Here is a 15168-nt window from a genome sequence, read left to right as displayed (position 1 = left end):
TTTGTCTCTAACTCACTATTATTTGTCTATTTGTTTTCCTGAGAAACTATTTTGTAGATAATAATATGTAAAACGATAACCATTGATAATTTCCTACCATTTTGTGTGTAATTTGCTAAGTCCCCCCTATTATTATGTTATCCTTCTTTTATTCTTTAAAATAAAAAAAAAATTTTTATTGCAAGCTTTTCTCAGTCTTTCCTGTAAGCTGCTTGAACATTACTGGGAAACTTTATGATATCATATTTACTAGATCAGCTAAAATTTTCTGCTTTTTCATGGTGCTTACTCTTTTTGAAAATCCTGACTCCTGTTAACTTACTATCATTTCACCTATAGTTGTTACTCCAAAACATTTCTCTCTTCTTAAGCCCCCTATCTTCTCCTTTGTTTTATCAAAAGATCTTTCTGTGTGTTTTGCTGCGCTTGTAGCCACTGGCATGAACATCAGTTTCTGTCCTCTCTATCCATGCTTTCTTCTACCTCTAAAAGGAAGACCTTTCTCTAGTGGCCTTATTCCACAGATCTCAATCCTAGCTCCTTATTCTTTCTCTACTGATTCTTTCCGTCACTACAATTATTTATGTTTCAAGGTACACTTTTGTAGTGCTGGGGCTTGAACACAAGGCTTCCCAAATGCTAGTCAAATGTTCTGCCACTAAGCTCCACCCTTAGCCCAGAGTTTTCTTTAATTAGGACCTTGGCATCCTCCTCAAATTTTACCTCTCTGTCTTTCCTTTCATTGCCAAGCTTTCTAATTTTCAGTACTCATTCATTCAAAAATATTTCTTGACTATCAACTACTAAATAAAAAATATGTATTGACAGGTTAACTACTAACTACTGTTTTGCCATTGGGGATATAATAACAAACAAATAAAAACTCCTGCTCCCAAGGTATTTATATTGTACTAGTAAAGATAGACAATAAAAAATAAGTAGGTATTATGGTATATTATAAGGTTGGCAGATTTTTTTGTAAAAATCCACACAATAAATATTTTAGGCTTTGCAAGCTCCATGGTTTCTGTTGGCAACTACTCATCTTGCTATTGTACTGTGAAGGCATCCATGGGCAAAATGTAAACAAATGGACACAATATATTCCAATAAACTATATTTAGAAATACTGAAATTTAAATTTCACATGATTTGAATATGTCATAAAGTATTATTCTTCTTTTCATTTATGTCAATCATCTAAAAATGTAGAGCTATTCTTTGTGTATTGTATGAATAGAGGGTGAAACAGAGTTTGCACTAAGGACATAGTTTATTGACACCCAGTGTGGTAAACAGTTGTAAGTGCTAGGGCGGTGAGAAAGGGTGATCATAAATGTTTTGAGAGGATATGAATGGTTCAAACTTTAAATAAGGTGGTCAGGGGAGGCTTCATTTGTAAGGGTTTTTTATTGTTATGGTTGTTGTTTTGGGTTTTGGCTTTAGTAGACATCTGAAGAAATGTGGAATCTGGCTATTTGGATATCTGGATAAAGGGAATTGCAGGCAGAGGGAATAGCAAGTGCCAAGGTCCTGGGGTATTGGAAGAATGGTAATGAGACCAGTATGGCTCACATAAAGAAAATGTTAGAGAAAATAGGAGATACTGTCAGAAGAGTATGTGAAAAACAGCTCATATAAAAAAAGACATTAATATCATTAGAGATTTATGGGTTTAATGCTAAGGGAAATGGGGAGCCATTAAAGGGTTTTGCAGAGGAGTAGCATGGTATGACTTGCATTTTAATGAAATCACTCTGGCCTAGACTGACTGATCAGACTGCGGTGAAAGTGTAGAGCAGGGAGACTCAGTAAGAGGCCATTGAAGAGGCCATTGAACTCAGGCAAAAGATGATGGTACTATGTGCCAGTGTGGAGGCTGTGTGAGTAGTGAGAAGTCATCAGGTTCTGGAGAGATTATAAAAGTAGCACTGACAAGATTTTCTAACATAACTAGAGAAAATAATCCTAAAATTCATGTGAAATCAGAAGAAACCCAGAACAGCAAAAGCAATACTGAGTAACCAAGGCAAAGCTAGAGACTTCACAACTCCAGATTTGAAATTATATTACCAAGTTACAGTGATAAAAGCAGCATGGTACTCACACAAAAATAGACATGTGGATCATTGGAACAGAATAAATTGTGCAGAAACAACTGCTGACACATTCAGCCATCTGATCTTTGACAAAATGGCCATAAACATAAACAGGAGGAAAGATGGAGTCTTTAACAATGATGCTGGGAAAACTAGCTTTCCACATGATGAAGATTGAAGCTAGAGCCATATCTCTCACCACGTTCTAAAGTAAATTCAAAATGGTTCAAAGTATATTAAAATAGAAACATTCAATATGCTGAAAGATAAAATAGGTGAAACTCTCAAAGACATAGGCATAGGCAAGGACTTTCTGAACAAAACCCCAATTTGACAAGAAATAATATCAAGAGTCAACAACTGGCAACAGTTGTTATATAATAAATTATATCAAATTGAAAAGCTTCTGCACAGCAAAGGAAACAACAACAGAGTAAAGACCTGCAAAATGGGGAAAATTTTTGCTAGATACTTCTCAGACAGAGGACTAATATCTAGAATATATAAAAACTGTAAAAAAATCAGACCCCTACAAAATAAAAGACCCTATCAAAAACGGGCAACTGAAATGAATAGTACAAATGGCCAGTAAATACATGAAAAAATGTTCAACGTCTCAGGCCATTACAGAAATTCTAATTAAAACAACACTGAGATTCCACTGTATTCCAGAAAGAACAGCTGCCATCAAGAAATCAAATAATAACAAATCCTAGCAAGGCTGCAGTGAAAAGGAAATCCTTCTACACTGTTAGTGGGAATATAAACTAAAATAGCCACCGTGGAAATCAGCATGGAAATTCCCCCCAAAACTAAAAGTACAAATTCCATTTGACCCAGCTATTCCCCTTCCAAGTATCCTCTTGAAAGAATTAGACATCATATTACAGTGATACATACATAATTATGTTTGTGGCAGCACAATTCACAATAGCTAAGTCATGGAAGTGGCCTATATGTCCATCAACAGATGAATGGACAAGAACATGTGGTATTTATACACAATGGAGTACTACTGCCATAAAGAAGGGTAAACAAGAGTCATTTGTAGGGTATAGGAGTGTGCCCCAACACCCGGCCACTTGTATCCTTTTAATGGCCAAATCTAATGATCTTTCCTTAGTCCTCCTTCTCCCCTGACCTCTCTGCTGTGCAAAAATGTATCATAGTGTCAACCACTTTCTGAAAACTCACTCTTTCACTTCTGTGACTCTACTACTATTAATCCTGTTGCTCTGACTACTCTTTTCTCACTTTTGTTACTGGCTCATTCTCTTTGTATCAAATAAACTGTGGAGATGGTCATGTACCATGCCTGTTTTTGTTTCACCATTTTATTCCCAGTACCTGGGGCCATGCTTGGTACATGGTAAATTTTCAATAAACATCTGTTGAATGTACTTATTCACTAACCCACTTTTAAAATTTTTTCTTTATCCTCTTCTTAATTATCTATCTGTTGTTTTCTTAGCTTCAACTCTTCATTCTCAAATCTGTATCTCTAGCCTTGATCTTTCTCATACTTCAGATCTACTTTTGTACTGCTTTTGATTATATCCAGCTCTCTAAGACTGTAGCAGTCAGATCTGGTCAATTCTACTTGCACACATATTTGTTGCCAGTGGTCTCTTCATCTGTCTGTACCTGGTCTAAGCTCTCATTACCCCAGGATTACTGGAATAATCTAACTGATCATTATCTCTTGCTCAGTAATCTTCAGTGGCTCTTCATAAGTAAAAATCAAATTCCATAGTACTTAGGCCCTCCAAAATCTATAAATAAATTAATCCTATTTTATTTTCTTGTACGCTAGTCATCCCTTTCCTTGGGGTAAATGCCAAGTCTCCTTCCCCCCAGAGTAAGCCGAAAACCACAGGTCATACTGAACTCCGCATATGCAATATTTTTTCCTATACATAGATATCTTTGATAAAGTTGACAGCTTTCACCTTTTCATTTCATGAGTTCTCATGCACATAGATGTATTGCCAGCATCACTACTCTTGTAGTTTGGGGCTTGTCTCATTTACTTTTCTCTCATTGCTGAGAAAAAATACCCAACACCCAAAGTTGAAGGGGGAAAGGTTTATTTAGCTCACAGGTTATAGAGTTTTCAGTCTGTAATCAGCTTACTCCGAGGGAGGGTGGAAAGCGGCAGTTGGGCGACAGTTCATGGTGGCAGAAGACAGCAAAAGCAACAAGCAAGAAACAAGACTCTGTCTCTTGTGTTATACGCAGGCTACCCACCCTAGGGTGGGTGTAGTACTCACACCCTTAATTCCAGCATTGCACCACCAACTGATCACACAGTCTAGACTCAGCCACCTCTGAAAAGCCCTATGACTGCATGAGGCTTTGGGGGGACATCTAGAGACAAACCATTACAGGGTGATTGCTAAGTGAGATAAGAATCCCTTGAACACTGATATTGTGATAATCTGATAACTTAGATGGATACTAAGTGAGTAATGGGTGAGGAGCATATTCAACAAGGACATGCTGGACAAGAGGATGAGTTCTGTCCCTGGTAGAATGGACTGGGATGGCATTAGATTTCATCACAGTACAAAGAATGGAACATAATTTAACTTATGAATTGTTCATTTTTTGAATTTTATATTTAATATTTTTGACTGCAGTTGGCTGTGTGTAACTGAAACTGAGAAAAGTGAAAGTCTCCATAAATGGGAACAATTGAATGATATATTTGTCCTGAACTGGAGTACCTGCTGCTTCTAACCATGATCTATGCTTTTCTACCTTGTTACTATTACTCATGCTTCTCCATTGCAAATTACTTCTTCTCTGCATCCTTAATTCTTTGAAATTCCCCTTTTAAAAGCCTAGCTTTTTCTTATAGTCTGAGTAACTGCTTTAAAGATAACAATACTCCATGTATTTACTGTTGTTATTCTCCTATTATTTTGTTACAAAATTTTGTTTTACTTTTTTCCATGAAATCAAAAAGCCTAACTTCTAATGTTAATTTTAGGTTCTTAAGGAAATGCTCTTGTCTTGCCTTTCCTCCAAGATTTTAACACCTCTATTTGTCTGTAGGTACTTATATTCTGCCTTATATTCTAGTTATTCGCATGCATATCTTAGCCCCTGACTGCCTGCCACCCCCTTCAGGACAGGACCTGTATCTCACTTTTATTTGTTCTGATACCCAGCATAGTGTCAAATGCATAGCAGGTGCTCATTATACCCGCTATTTCCTCTCACATATAAATTCTATTTGCTCATATGTGATTTCTGTCCTTGCTACTATGTGTAATTGAAAAATAATAGTGATTAAGATCTGTGAGTGCCTTTTCATTATCTGAACTGATTATATATATGGACTTTCACTATGATCACTTTCTTCAGGTTAGCTCTTTTTTCTTTGGAGGGACACATTTTATTTTTAGGTGTTTGGTTTTAAGTTACAGATTCATTAGCTTAGACATATGACAACATCACTTTGAGATAACAATACTAACTATAGGTAATTTCTTTGTTTTATTTTCTAAATTGTCTAGGTACAGATTTTTAAATTGCTATTACCCATTGAGGTATCTTCAGTACTTTGCATGAGACAATATTAAATAATGTAGCTTAGGGTTTAAGGTGCAGTTCAGTGGAATAGCATTTACTTTATATGTGTGAGGCCCTGGCTCAATCCTCAGCACCAAAAATGTAGTTCCGGGGGCATAAGCTATGCTTTTGAAGAGCTTATAAGCCCTGAAGCTCATTATATTCATTTTGTTATATTATTTTTGAGGAGTTTTAGGTTTGTGTAAGTCATAGGCTTTACCGGATTTAAGCACAATATAAAGGGCCTTGGATTGTAAGTATAGGAGCAATTTACCACATCTTAATATAGTGAGAGTTTACTGTTAACCATAATAAAATCTTAATGTTAGTTGACAAGTGGGTAATGGATTGTTTTGGTGATACGCTGTGTAAGTTAAGGGTAATGCACAGTTGGATGCTTTTTACCTCAGTATAAAAGCCCCATTCTCAGTCTGCACCTGCAGTCCAGGTACATGTGTGTCCTTTGTACTAGTATAGATTGACAAAACTAAAGCACAATTTTAAATAATAGAATGTCTGTGAGATTTATAACAGCCACAAAGATGGGACTATTTATAGAATATTATAAGACCTAAAGTAGAAGCAATTATGTCTTGTGTGCTGGTTATACATTGTTTTTATTTACTAGAAAAAGTTCCAAAAAATCATACCCTTCTATTCTAGAACTGAAAATGATCTTGTGATCAGCACACATAATCTAGTGATGTCCACAACACGGCACTGTGGTTTTTATTTGTACTATATCAGGTAATTGATTTTCAAGTTATTGTGTAATGTTTAGATAGGTAAAGCCTTTCCCACAAATGCATCTGTAAAGATTTAAAAGAAAGCACTTAAAAAAGTTTGAGATGGAGGTCAGTTGTGGTCTATGCTCTAAAAATACCAAAAGTGAGGTTTTAAGTCAAAGCAAGGCAAGAAGAATGTGAGTGCCTAATCTATGTCTGGTAAGATAGAGTAAGTAGAAGACATGCTGTGTTCTATAGAAGAGTTTGAAATAGTAATGCAGAAATGAGATTTATATAAAGTATTCAGAAATAAGATTTGTATACAGTGATTAGAAAATAATAAAAGGCAGATTTATATAAAATAATTAGAAAATGAAGAAGACAATCTAGAATCAAATGTCAAATTATGTAAGATATGACATGAAATTACAATAGGAATACAAAGCTGGGGGCTTTTGTGAATATTGATTGAATGCCCACGTGAATTGAAGCTGAAAAGAATAACTAATATGTTAGAAGATAGAGTCAGATGTGAAGGAATTTTACTAGCTGAAATAATGAGCCAATTTTAACAAGGTAAAGACAAGAAGCAACAAAACAGCCTATACATCATTCCCCAAAACCAACTGTACAAGAACAGAATAGATGAAACGTGGGTTTAATGGCCACATGTGTGAAACAGTTGGGGCTTTTGTTGACCGTAAACTCAACAAAAGCCAATAATCCTAAGAAAGTTCAGTCAAATTAGAAATGCAGTCAGCTCTTCATATCTATTTGTGGATTCAACCAATTGTGGGTCAAAAATACAGTACTTGGAAAAATGGCATCAATACTGTACTTATACACAATGGAATACTATTCTGTAACAAAGTAATACATGTATACCAATGCTTATACTAGTACAACTCATAATAGCTAAATCTTGGAGGCAGACAAATGGATTAAGAAAATGTACACTCTTTTCTTATCATTATTCTCTATACAATAGAGTGCAACAAGTATTTATATAGCACTTACATTTTATTAACAAGTAATCTGGAGGTGATTTGAAGTACATAAGATGTATATAGGTCTCTTAGTTTCTGTAATATGAGATCTTCAGTTCTTTTGGGAAGACAGCTAGAAGGAGAATAGCTAGGTTGAATGGCATTTCTACTTTACCTTTTTGAGGAATCTCTATACAGATTTCCATAGTGCACTAATTTATATTCTCACCACCAGGGTAGATGGGTTCCTTTTTTTCCTGCCACTTCACCAACATTTGTTATTACTCGATTTCTTGATGACTGTCATTCTTTCTGAAGTAAGATCAAATCTCATTGTGTTATTTGTATTTTTCTTCTTTTATTTGCATTTTCCTAATGGCCAGTAATGTTTACTTTTTTCATGTATTTAGGAGCGATTCCTATTTTTTCTTCAGAGAATTGTATTAATTTCACTTGTCTATTTTTGATTGGGTCTTTCATTTTGGAAGTTCTAATTTTTTGAGTTGATTACATATTCTCTACATTAGTTCTCTGAGGAATAGTTAAATTTTTTTCCCCATTCTGCAGGTCATCTCTTCATTGTGTTTGTTGTGTCCTTTGCTGTACAAAGATTTATATTTTGATATGAACCCATTAGTTGATTCTTGATGTTATTTCTTGTCTAACTGGGGTTCTCTTCAGAAAGTTCGTGCCTATGTTTATGTCTTCAACAGTTTAATCTATTTTATCTTCCAGCAGATTAGTTCTGTTTTAGTATTCAGATCTTTGATCCATTTTGATTTTAGGTTAGTGGGTAATGAGAGATATGGATCAAGCTTCTGTCTTCTGCATGTGTATAGCCAGTTTTTCCAGTACCATTTGCTAATGAAGCTGCCTTTCGTCCAGAGTATGTTTTTGACCCAAAGATCACATGGCTAAACGTGTCTCTTTTCTTTTCTTTTCTTTTTTCTTTTCCTTTCCTTTCCTTTCCTTTCCTTTCCTTTCCTTTCTTTTCTTTTTGCACCCTCTGTTCTATTCCATTGAGCCACATGTCTGTGGCTTTCTAATCTAATTTAAAGTCCAAGATTGTGATGCCCCCTGCTTTGCTCTTATTACCCAGAATTGCCTTTGCTATTCTGGGTCTCTTCTGGTTCTGTATGAATTTTAAGGTTGTTTCTCTCTAGTTCTGTGAGGAATGCTGGTATTTTGATTGGAATTGCATTAAATCTATATATCAGTTTTGGAAGTATGGCCATTTTGACAATATTGATTTTGCTTAAACAGGAATAGGGGATATCTTTCCAATTTTTATGTCCTTTTTGATTTCTTTCAGAGTTCTATAGTTTTCATTGAAGAGGTTTTTCACTTCCTTGAATCAGTTAGTTCCTAAATATTTAATTTTTTTGATGCTTTGGAGAATGGTATTGTTTTCCTAATTTCTTTTCTGGTGATTTTATTATTAGCCTGCAGGAATGTTATTGATTTTTGTGTGTAAATTTTGTATCCTGCTACATTGCTGAGTTTGGTTACTAATTCTAAGGAGTCTTTTGTTGGAGCTTTTGGGTCTTCTATATAAGGATCACAGCACCTGCAAATAATGATAACTTGATTTCTTCTTTTCCAATATATGTCCCTTATTTCTTTCTCTTGTCTGATTGTTCTGGCTAATGCTGTCTTCAAGGTCTGAAAGTCTATCTTCAGCTTCATTCAGGCAGTTTTGCCAGCTTTCAATGGAATTTTTAATTTCCTGGATATCTGTTTGACTCTGTTTCATGCATTCTAGCTCTTTTCTATATTGTTCACTCAAGGTTTTCATGAGTTGTCTATGCTCTTCTATTTTCTTATCAGTGTCATCTTTGGACATGCTGAACAATTCTTTCATTATTGTTGTCATTTCTTTTTTTGCCTGAGACATTATTTCTGATCTGATGCCTTCTGTGGCCTGATGTTGTTCTTTACTTTAGTTGCTATCATTTCAGAAGTTTCAGGTGTGTGACTTTCAGGCTCTTTTGTGTTGATGTCTCTTGGACTTGTTCTGGGTGGTGTGGAGTCTGGGATTGCACTTTGCTCCTTCATTTTGTCAGTTTTGAAGATCCAGAGTTTCCCTGGAGTGCAGCCTCACTCTCCTGGTTGTGTGTGAGTGGCAGGACGAGTGTCTGAAGATCCCCAGTGGTCAGTGCCTCCTGTGCTGGTGAGTGGTGGCAAGGTGGTGTCCCATATGCTCCCCAAACTTTCTTGCATTCAGTTAGCTCCCAGACATGTGGGGGAGGAGTGGGGGAGGCTCACTGGAGTTCCTAAAGCTGTCTGGGGTTTAGCCTGGCTTCCACAAGAGTAGGGGGGATGGAGGTTGTGGTTACCAAGGCTTCAAATATTGCCCAGGACAGAGCCTGCTTCCCACACTGGCACGGGAGGGGTGAGGGTGGACTCCCCGAGGCTCCTGACTCTGTCCGGATTTCAGATGGGCTCCCAGAGGAGGTGCAGGTTGTTCTGGGAGTGCCCCCTGAGGCCCCAGAAGTTGTCTGGCGCTCCATGTGCCTCACACACTAGTGGGAGAGGCAGGGGAGTGGTTCACCAGGGTTCCTAAAGATGTCCAGGATTCAGCCCAGCACTCGCAGACATGCTAGGGATGCAGGAAGTGGCCACCGAGGCTCCAGAGGATGCCTAGGGCTCTACCTGCCTTTCATGCTGGTCAGGGAGGCGCAGCAGCGGCTCACCAGGGTTCCTGAAGATGTCTGGGGTTCAGTCCAGCACCCGCAGACACCTCCTTACTATTTTTAAGAAATCTGCCCTTCAGCAGAGATGAATACACACTTCTCAAACAAGGAGATACAAATGGCAAATAAATATATGAGAAAATGTTCAACATCATTAGTCATTCAAGAAATGCAAATTAAAACAACACTGAGATTCCACCTTACCCCAGTAAGAATGGCTAGCATTAAGAAATCAACCAATAACAAATGCTGGCGAGGCTGTGGAGAAATAAGAACCCTTCTCCACTGCTGGTGGGAATGCAGACTGGTGAAACCACTGTGGAAATCAGTTTGGAGATTCCTCCGAAAACTAGGCCTAGAGGTCCCATTCAACCCAGCTATCCCCCTGCTGGGTATTTTCCCAGAAGATCTAAAAACATCATATCACAGTGATGTATGTGCACCCATGTTCATAGCAGCACAATTTGTAATTGCTAAAATGTGGAAGCAACCCAAATGTCCATCCACTGAGGATTGGATAAGAAAATTGTGGTACTTTTATATAATGGAATATTACTCAGCTGTAAAGAAAGATAAACTCGAGGCTTTTATAGGCAAATGGTCACAACTAGAGACCATACTCATAAGCGAAATAAATCAAACATACATGTGCAAGCACTGCATTGTTTCTCTAGTGTAAAGCCTGAAAGAGTTAATTTAAACTAGGAGATATGATAGACATTGGGAACTGATAGGAAAGCACTCATAGGTAAAGGATAACTGGAATATGGGAAAAGAGAAGGGAAAGAAGGAGAAAGTTTGTATATATGTATATGCAGGATAGTTAACACGGGTGTTCTACTGTCCTGTATTTCCTTGATGAAAGAAACTGTCAGTGAGGCATTGGTTGATTAGCTTTGTATGTCTATATGTGTTTTCATGAGAAACTACATTGAAGATATCAATATGTAATACAATAAGCATTGTTAATTCCCTACCACTCTGTTTGTAACTCTGTAATGTCTGTACTGATCCTATGCTATTTTGTAAAATGTTGTCGATCTGTTAGTATTTTCCTCCTTTAATTTCTAAAATAAAATTAAAAAAAAAAAAAACCATAAAAGAAATCTGCCCTTTCATGATTACTAACCACAGTTCTTTCTTCTAGGTTTGATATTCTGTTCTCCACTGACTTATTCTGCTGCATATAATTTCAATAGAATTTTTAATCTTCTGGATATCAGATTGAATGTTTCATGAATTTCATTTCTTTCTGTGTCTCACATTCATATTCAACCACATTCATGGTTTCTATCATTTTCCTAAGCTTCACTATGTTTTTTATCTTTATCTTAATCGTTTGTAGATTCATTAGTCATGCCCTTCATTGTGGTCATCATCTCTGAAGTTATATGAGAAATTATTTCTGGTTTGATTTTTGTAGAGCCTCACTCATTTGCTTTGTTTCTTCCACTGTTACCACTTCAGAGAGTCCAGGCAGGTGGCATTTGAATTGTTCCACCTCACTGCCTGCTGGTTTTGCCTATGGCAAGCTGGAAATCTGCAGTGCATCTTGCTTTCATGACTTCTCATTTCTTCTTTTTTTAAAGTTTAATTCCTGCATTGATGTTTGTAAATTGTTTATGGTAGGTATCCTTTTTTTTGCTAGTATCAAGAACCCTTAGGAAATGACTATTTTGCAAAGATGTCTTCTACATGTAGCTGGCTTTTGACTTTTGAATCTGTTGGAAGATACTATCTCTTCAATTTATTAAGGATTAGAAACTGCTGCCTATTTGACCTAGCCCCTGTTTTTTCTTTGGCACTGGCCCATGTTATTTGTTATGACTCTCGTGCAATCTCAGTCTTGGCATACAAGGAAGATCAACTGATTAGAACAACTGTGTCACCTTGGCTGAAGTAGTACAGTTAGTAATAACAATAGCATCAAGTATAGCCTAGAAAATGACAAACTATGGTAACTATTAATTGGCCACCTTCAATCATATGAACCAGATTTATAGTTAAAAAGTATAAAACAAACCAGAAATTCAATACAGTAAATATCCTCTAATATAGTGATTTATCCTCAGGAGAGAAAACTGTAAAACTATTGGGGAGAAAAATAGGTAAATCGAAGAAGAAAAAGCAATTAGAAGTAAGGCTGGAGGACAAAGGAAGTTTACAAAAGCTTTGGGAACTGGTGAAGAACACAAGAAGGAAAGAAAAATGGAAGAAACAGAAAGAAGAACAGAACAAAACAACAATGGCAACAAAACTAGAAACAATGTTCTCACTGGAATAAAAACAAGAAAAAGAGAGAAAAGCTGGGTGTGGTCATGAGCACTTGTAATCTCAGCACTTAGGAGGCTGAGGCAAAAGGATCACTGCAAGTTTGAGGCCAGCCTGGGCTACATAGTGAGCTCACGGCCTGCCTGAACTGCACAAGGCACACTGTCTCAAAAATAAAATAAGAAAAAGAAAAATTAGAAAAAACTTTGGAAAAAAACCTTTTTTTAAAGCAAAGAATGGAAGAAAAGCTGTCATTCGTTGACAGTGGGGTCAGACAGAACCCAGATTCATATTGACTGATTTCAGAAAGCTAGCAGTAGAATTACAGTGGTGGACAATCCCACTAAACCTGAGCATTTAGTTGCACTGCAGTTCAGGCTGCTTCTAGTCTCTGGCTGTGAGGCTGGGACCTGAGTTTTTCATCCCACAACACTCTGAGTGCCTCCTGCTGGCTTCGACTCAGCTTTCTGTCCTCCTGCTGGCTGGAACTCAGCTGCACCTCACTTTAACACTAGATAAAGCCATCCTATAGCTGTTCTGAGTTCTGACTTCAGGTGAACCCTTTCCAAATGGCTCCAGGGCAATTCCCCTCTCCCGGATGGGCAGGGGCATCTAAACCTAAATAACTCACCAGCCACTGGGGTCCACAGCATCCACTGCTCCATCCACTGGTGCATTTCACTGTAGAGTCCTCTGTGGTTGCCAGTAGTCCCTGTGCCTCTGCAGGTTTGAGCTGCCCTTCCCACACTGTGAGCTGGGCTTCAGGGAGAAAGTATCGATTGCCACCCCCGTCTGTGTGTTGTGGTCCCTCTTTTTTCTCTCCCCATATGCTTTAATTCTCACTTCAGATCCTCGCTGGGTCCTGGGGATGCTCTTCCTCCGTCCTTCTCTTCCTCACGTTGCTATATTCCAGTGTCTGAATTCTAAATATCCGAGAGGCTGTTTCTCTGCTGCTTACCATTCTGCCATTTTCCTGGAAGTCTCTAATCATTTGGTTTTTTAGTTATTTGCCTGAAACCACTGCTTCAGTGCCTGTGAGATCAGCTTTTGGTGATTTAAGGGCTTGGGGAGGCATCTTGTTGCCTTGTTTTCCCATGTTTCTGTTGTTTTGTGCTGCCAGTTGAAGATCAATTAGGGTAGAAATGTCTGTCACTACTGAGATCTCTTTAGCTGGTGTTTATCTCCCTATGACGTGATCGTGGCTTTGCTTATGTTTTGGCGATCATGTACATATTCAACCTAGTCCACATGATAGGATCAGTTCTGATGAGTATATTTCAAGGAGCAAACAGTTACTGGTTATATTAGCATCTGCAGAACCAACTGCCTATCAATCACATAACTGAAAACTTGTTTTAAAAAATTCACACTTTTATTAATCAGGTATAGTACTCATAACAAGTATGCTGTGATGTAGAGGGTAAAAGGAAGAGAAAGGAAGAAGAAAAGGAAGAAAATAATTCAGAAATAAGGGGTAAAAAAGGGATAACAGCAAATGAAAAAGAGAAGAGATAGGACTTCTATGATACTATTTTTACATCTGAAAAGGATGGAGGGAGAACACGAAGTCTAAGAGGTTATTTGTAGAGCTGAGGAAAAAGGAAGAAAAGGGAGGGGAATATAACTTTAAATTGAGAGAAGCTCTAAGATCAGAATCTATTAATAAGCTGACATTAATCTTGTGTTTAAATCTTCCATGCCTAATTTTGAGTGAAGGTTAACCTGACATGTCCATGAAAATTACTGTCAAAACTAAGGCACCAATTAATTCTCATTCTCCATATTACACACACACACACCCCAGATGAAAAAAGCAAAAGAAAAAAAACTCCACATATATAGAAAGACACGAAAGTAAGCAGTCCTCTCAGTCCTAGTTATACATCAGTCTTACTTCAATCAGTGTGCTCTTCCCAGTTGGTTAAAAATGGAGCTGGTCAAGTACCTGGTCTTGTGATTTCTTAAGAGGCTTTCTGTATCTCCATCCCTCTCTCTCTGCAGCAATCCCTGCAACTGCTGAAGTCTGCGCTTTCTACACCACCCTGGGTGAACATGCTGTGCAATCCATTCCGACCCTGCCGCTTCCCTCCGGCTTTCCACCCACAGCAAACTCTCTGTCCGTGCAGTACGCTAAGGCAGTGGCATTTAGGGCTCTGGGGAGGATGGCCTATCTGCCTGGAACTCAGTAGCATCTGGAAGTCAGTAGGAGGGAGCTCACATGGCTGCTGAGTTGAGCAGCTTTTGCTAGATGGTGGGCTGGATCCCGCACAGGCCCCAAACTTTGAGGCCCGTGGAATGTGGGGAGTACATATGGGCACAGAGTTCAGTGGTATGCGGGCATGGCGGTGGGCCAGTGCCTCTCTGGCAGCGCTCCAGCGTCTTTTCTCCGCCCATGGCTCCCAGCTTTCACAGCTGCTGCACTGTGTGATGGATCTCTCAGTGCCTGGCTCCACATCCCCACCCAGGACTGCGCTCTTGTTTGTCCCTAGGGCTCAGCGGTCCGAACTCAGTCACCACCTTTGGAATGATTCTCTGGTCTTCCTCATCTGAGGCAGCCCTCTGCAGTGAATATCTTGCTCACTGGGCTCCATCTCTCAGTGAGAAGGGAGCTAAGATCCGTGAGCACCGAGCAGTAACTCTATCAACTGGGTGCTGAATGTGCAGGGGTCCCACCCCCTCTGTTGTACTTGGCTTCTCCTCTCAGGGGGTTTGGTCCTTTCCCAAGATGGCATGTTCACTGGACCTGGGCTGTAAACTGCCAGGATTGACAGGTGGACTCATAGTGGAATGTGGTGGACTTCTTTTTCAAGTTGCCTCC

At 38.4% G+C, this 15168-nt stretch overlaps 1 protein-coding gene across 1 annotated transcript in view; it reads left to right on the top strand.

Annotated features, from left to right (window-relative positions):
• The window catches only part of Tex11 (testis expressed 11), a gene marked incomplete at its 5' end in the record, with an annotated part of 374380 nt that overhangs the window by 208304 nt on the left and 150908 nt on the right, over positions 1-15168 (top strand). Inside the window, 1 exon segment of the mRNA XM_005401706.1 lies at positions 14352-14475. Coding sequence (XP_005401763.1) covers positions 14352-14475 — 124 coding nt within the window.

The sequence above is a fragment of the Chinchilla lanigera genome, unplaced genomic scaffold (assembly GCF_000276665.1).
Source record: "Chinchilla lanigera isolate Chin_1 unplaced genomic scaffold, ChiLan1.0 scaffold00074, whole genome shotgun sequence".
NCBI classification, from domain to species: domain Eukaryota; kingdom Metazoa; phylum Chordata; class Mammalia; order Rodentia; family Chinchillidae; genus Chinchilla; species Chinchilla lanigera.
This window is presented reverse-complemented; position numbering and strand designations above follow the sequence as displayed.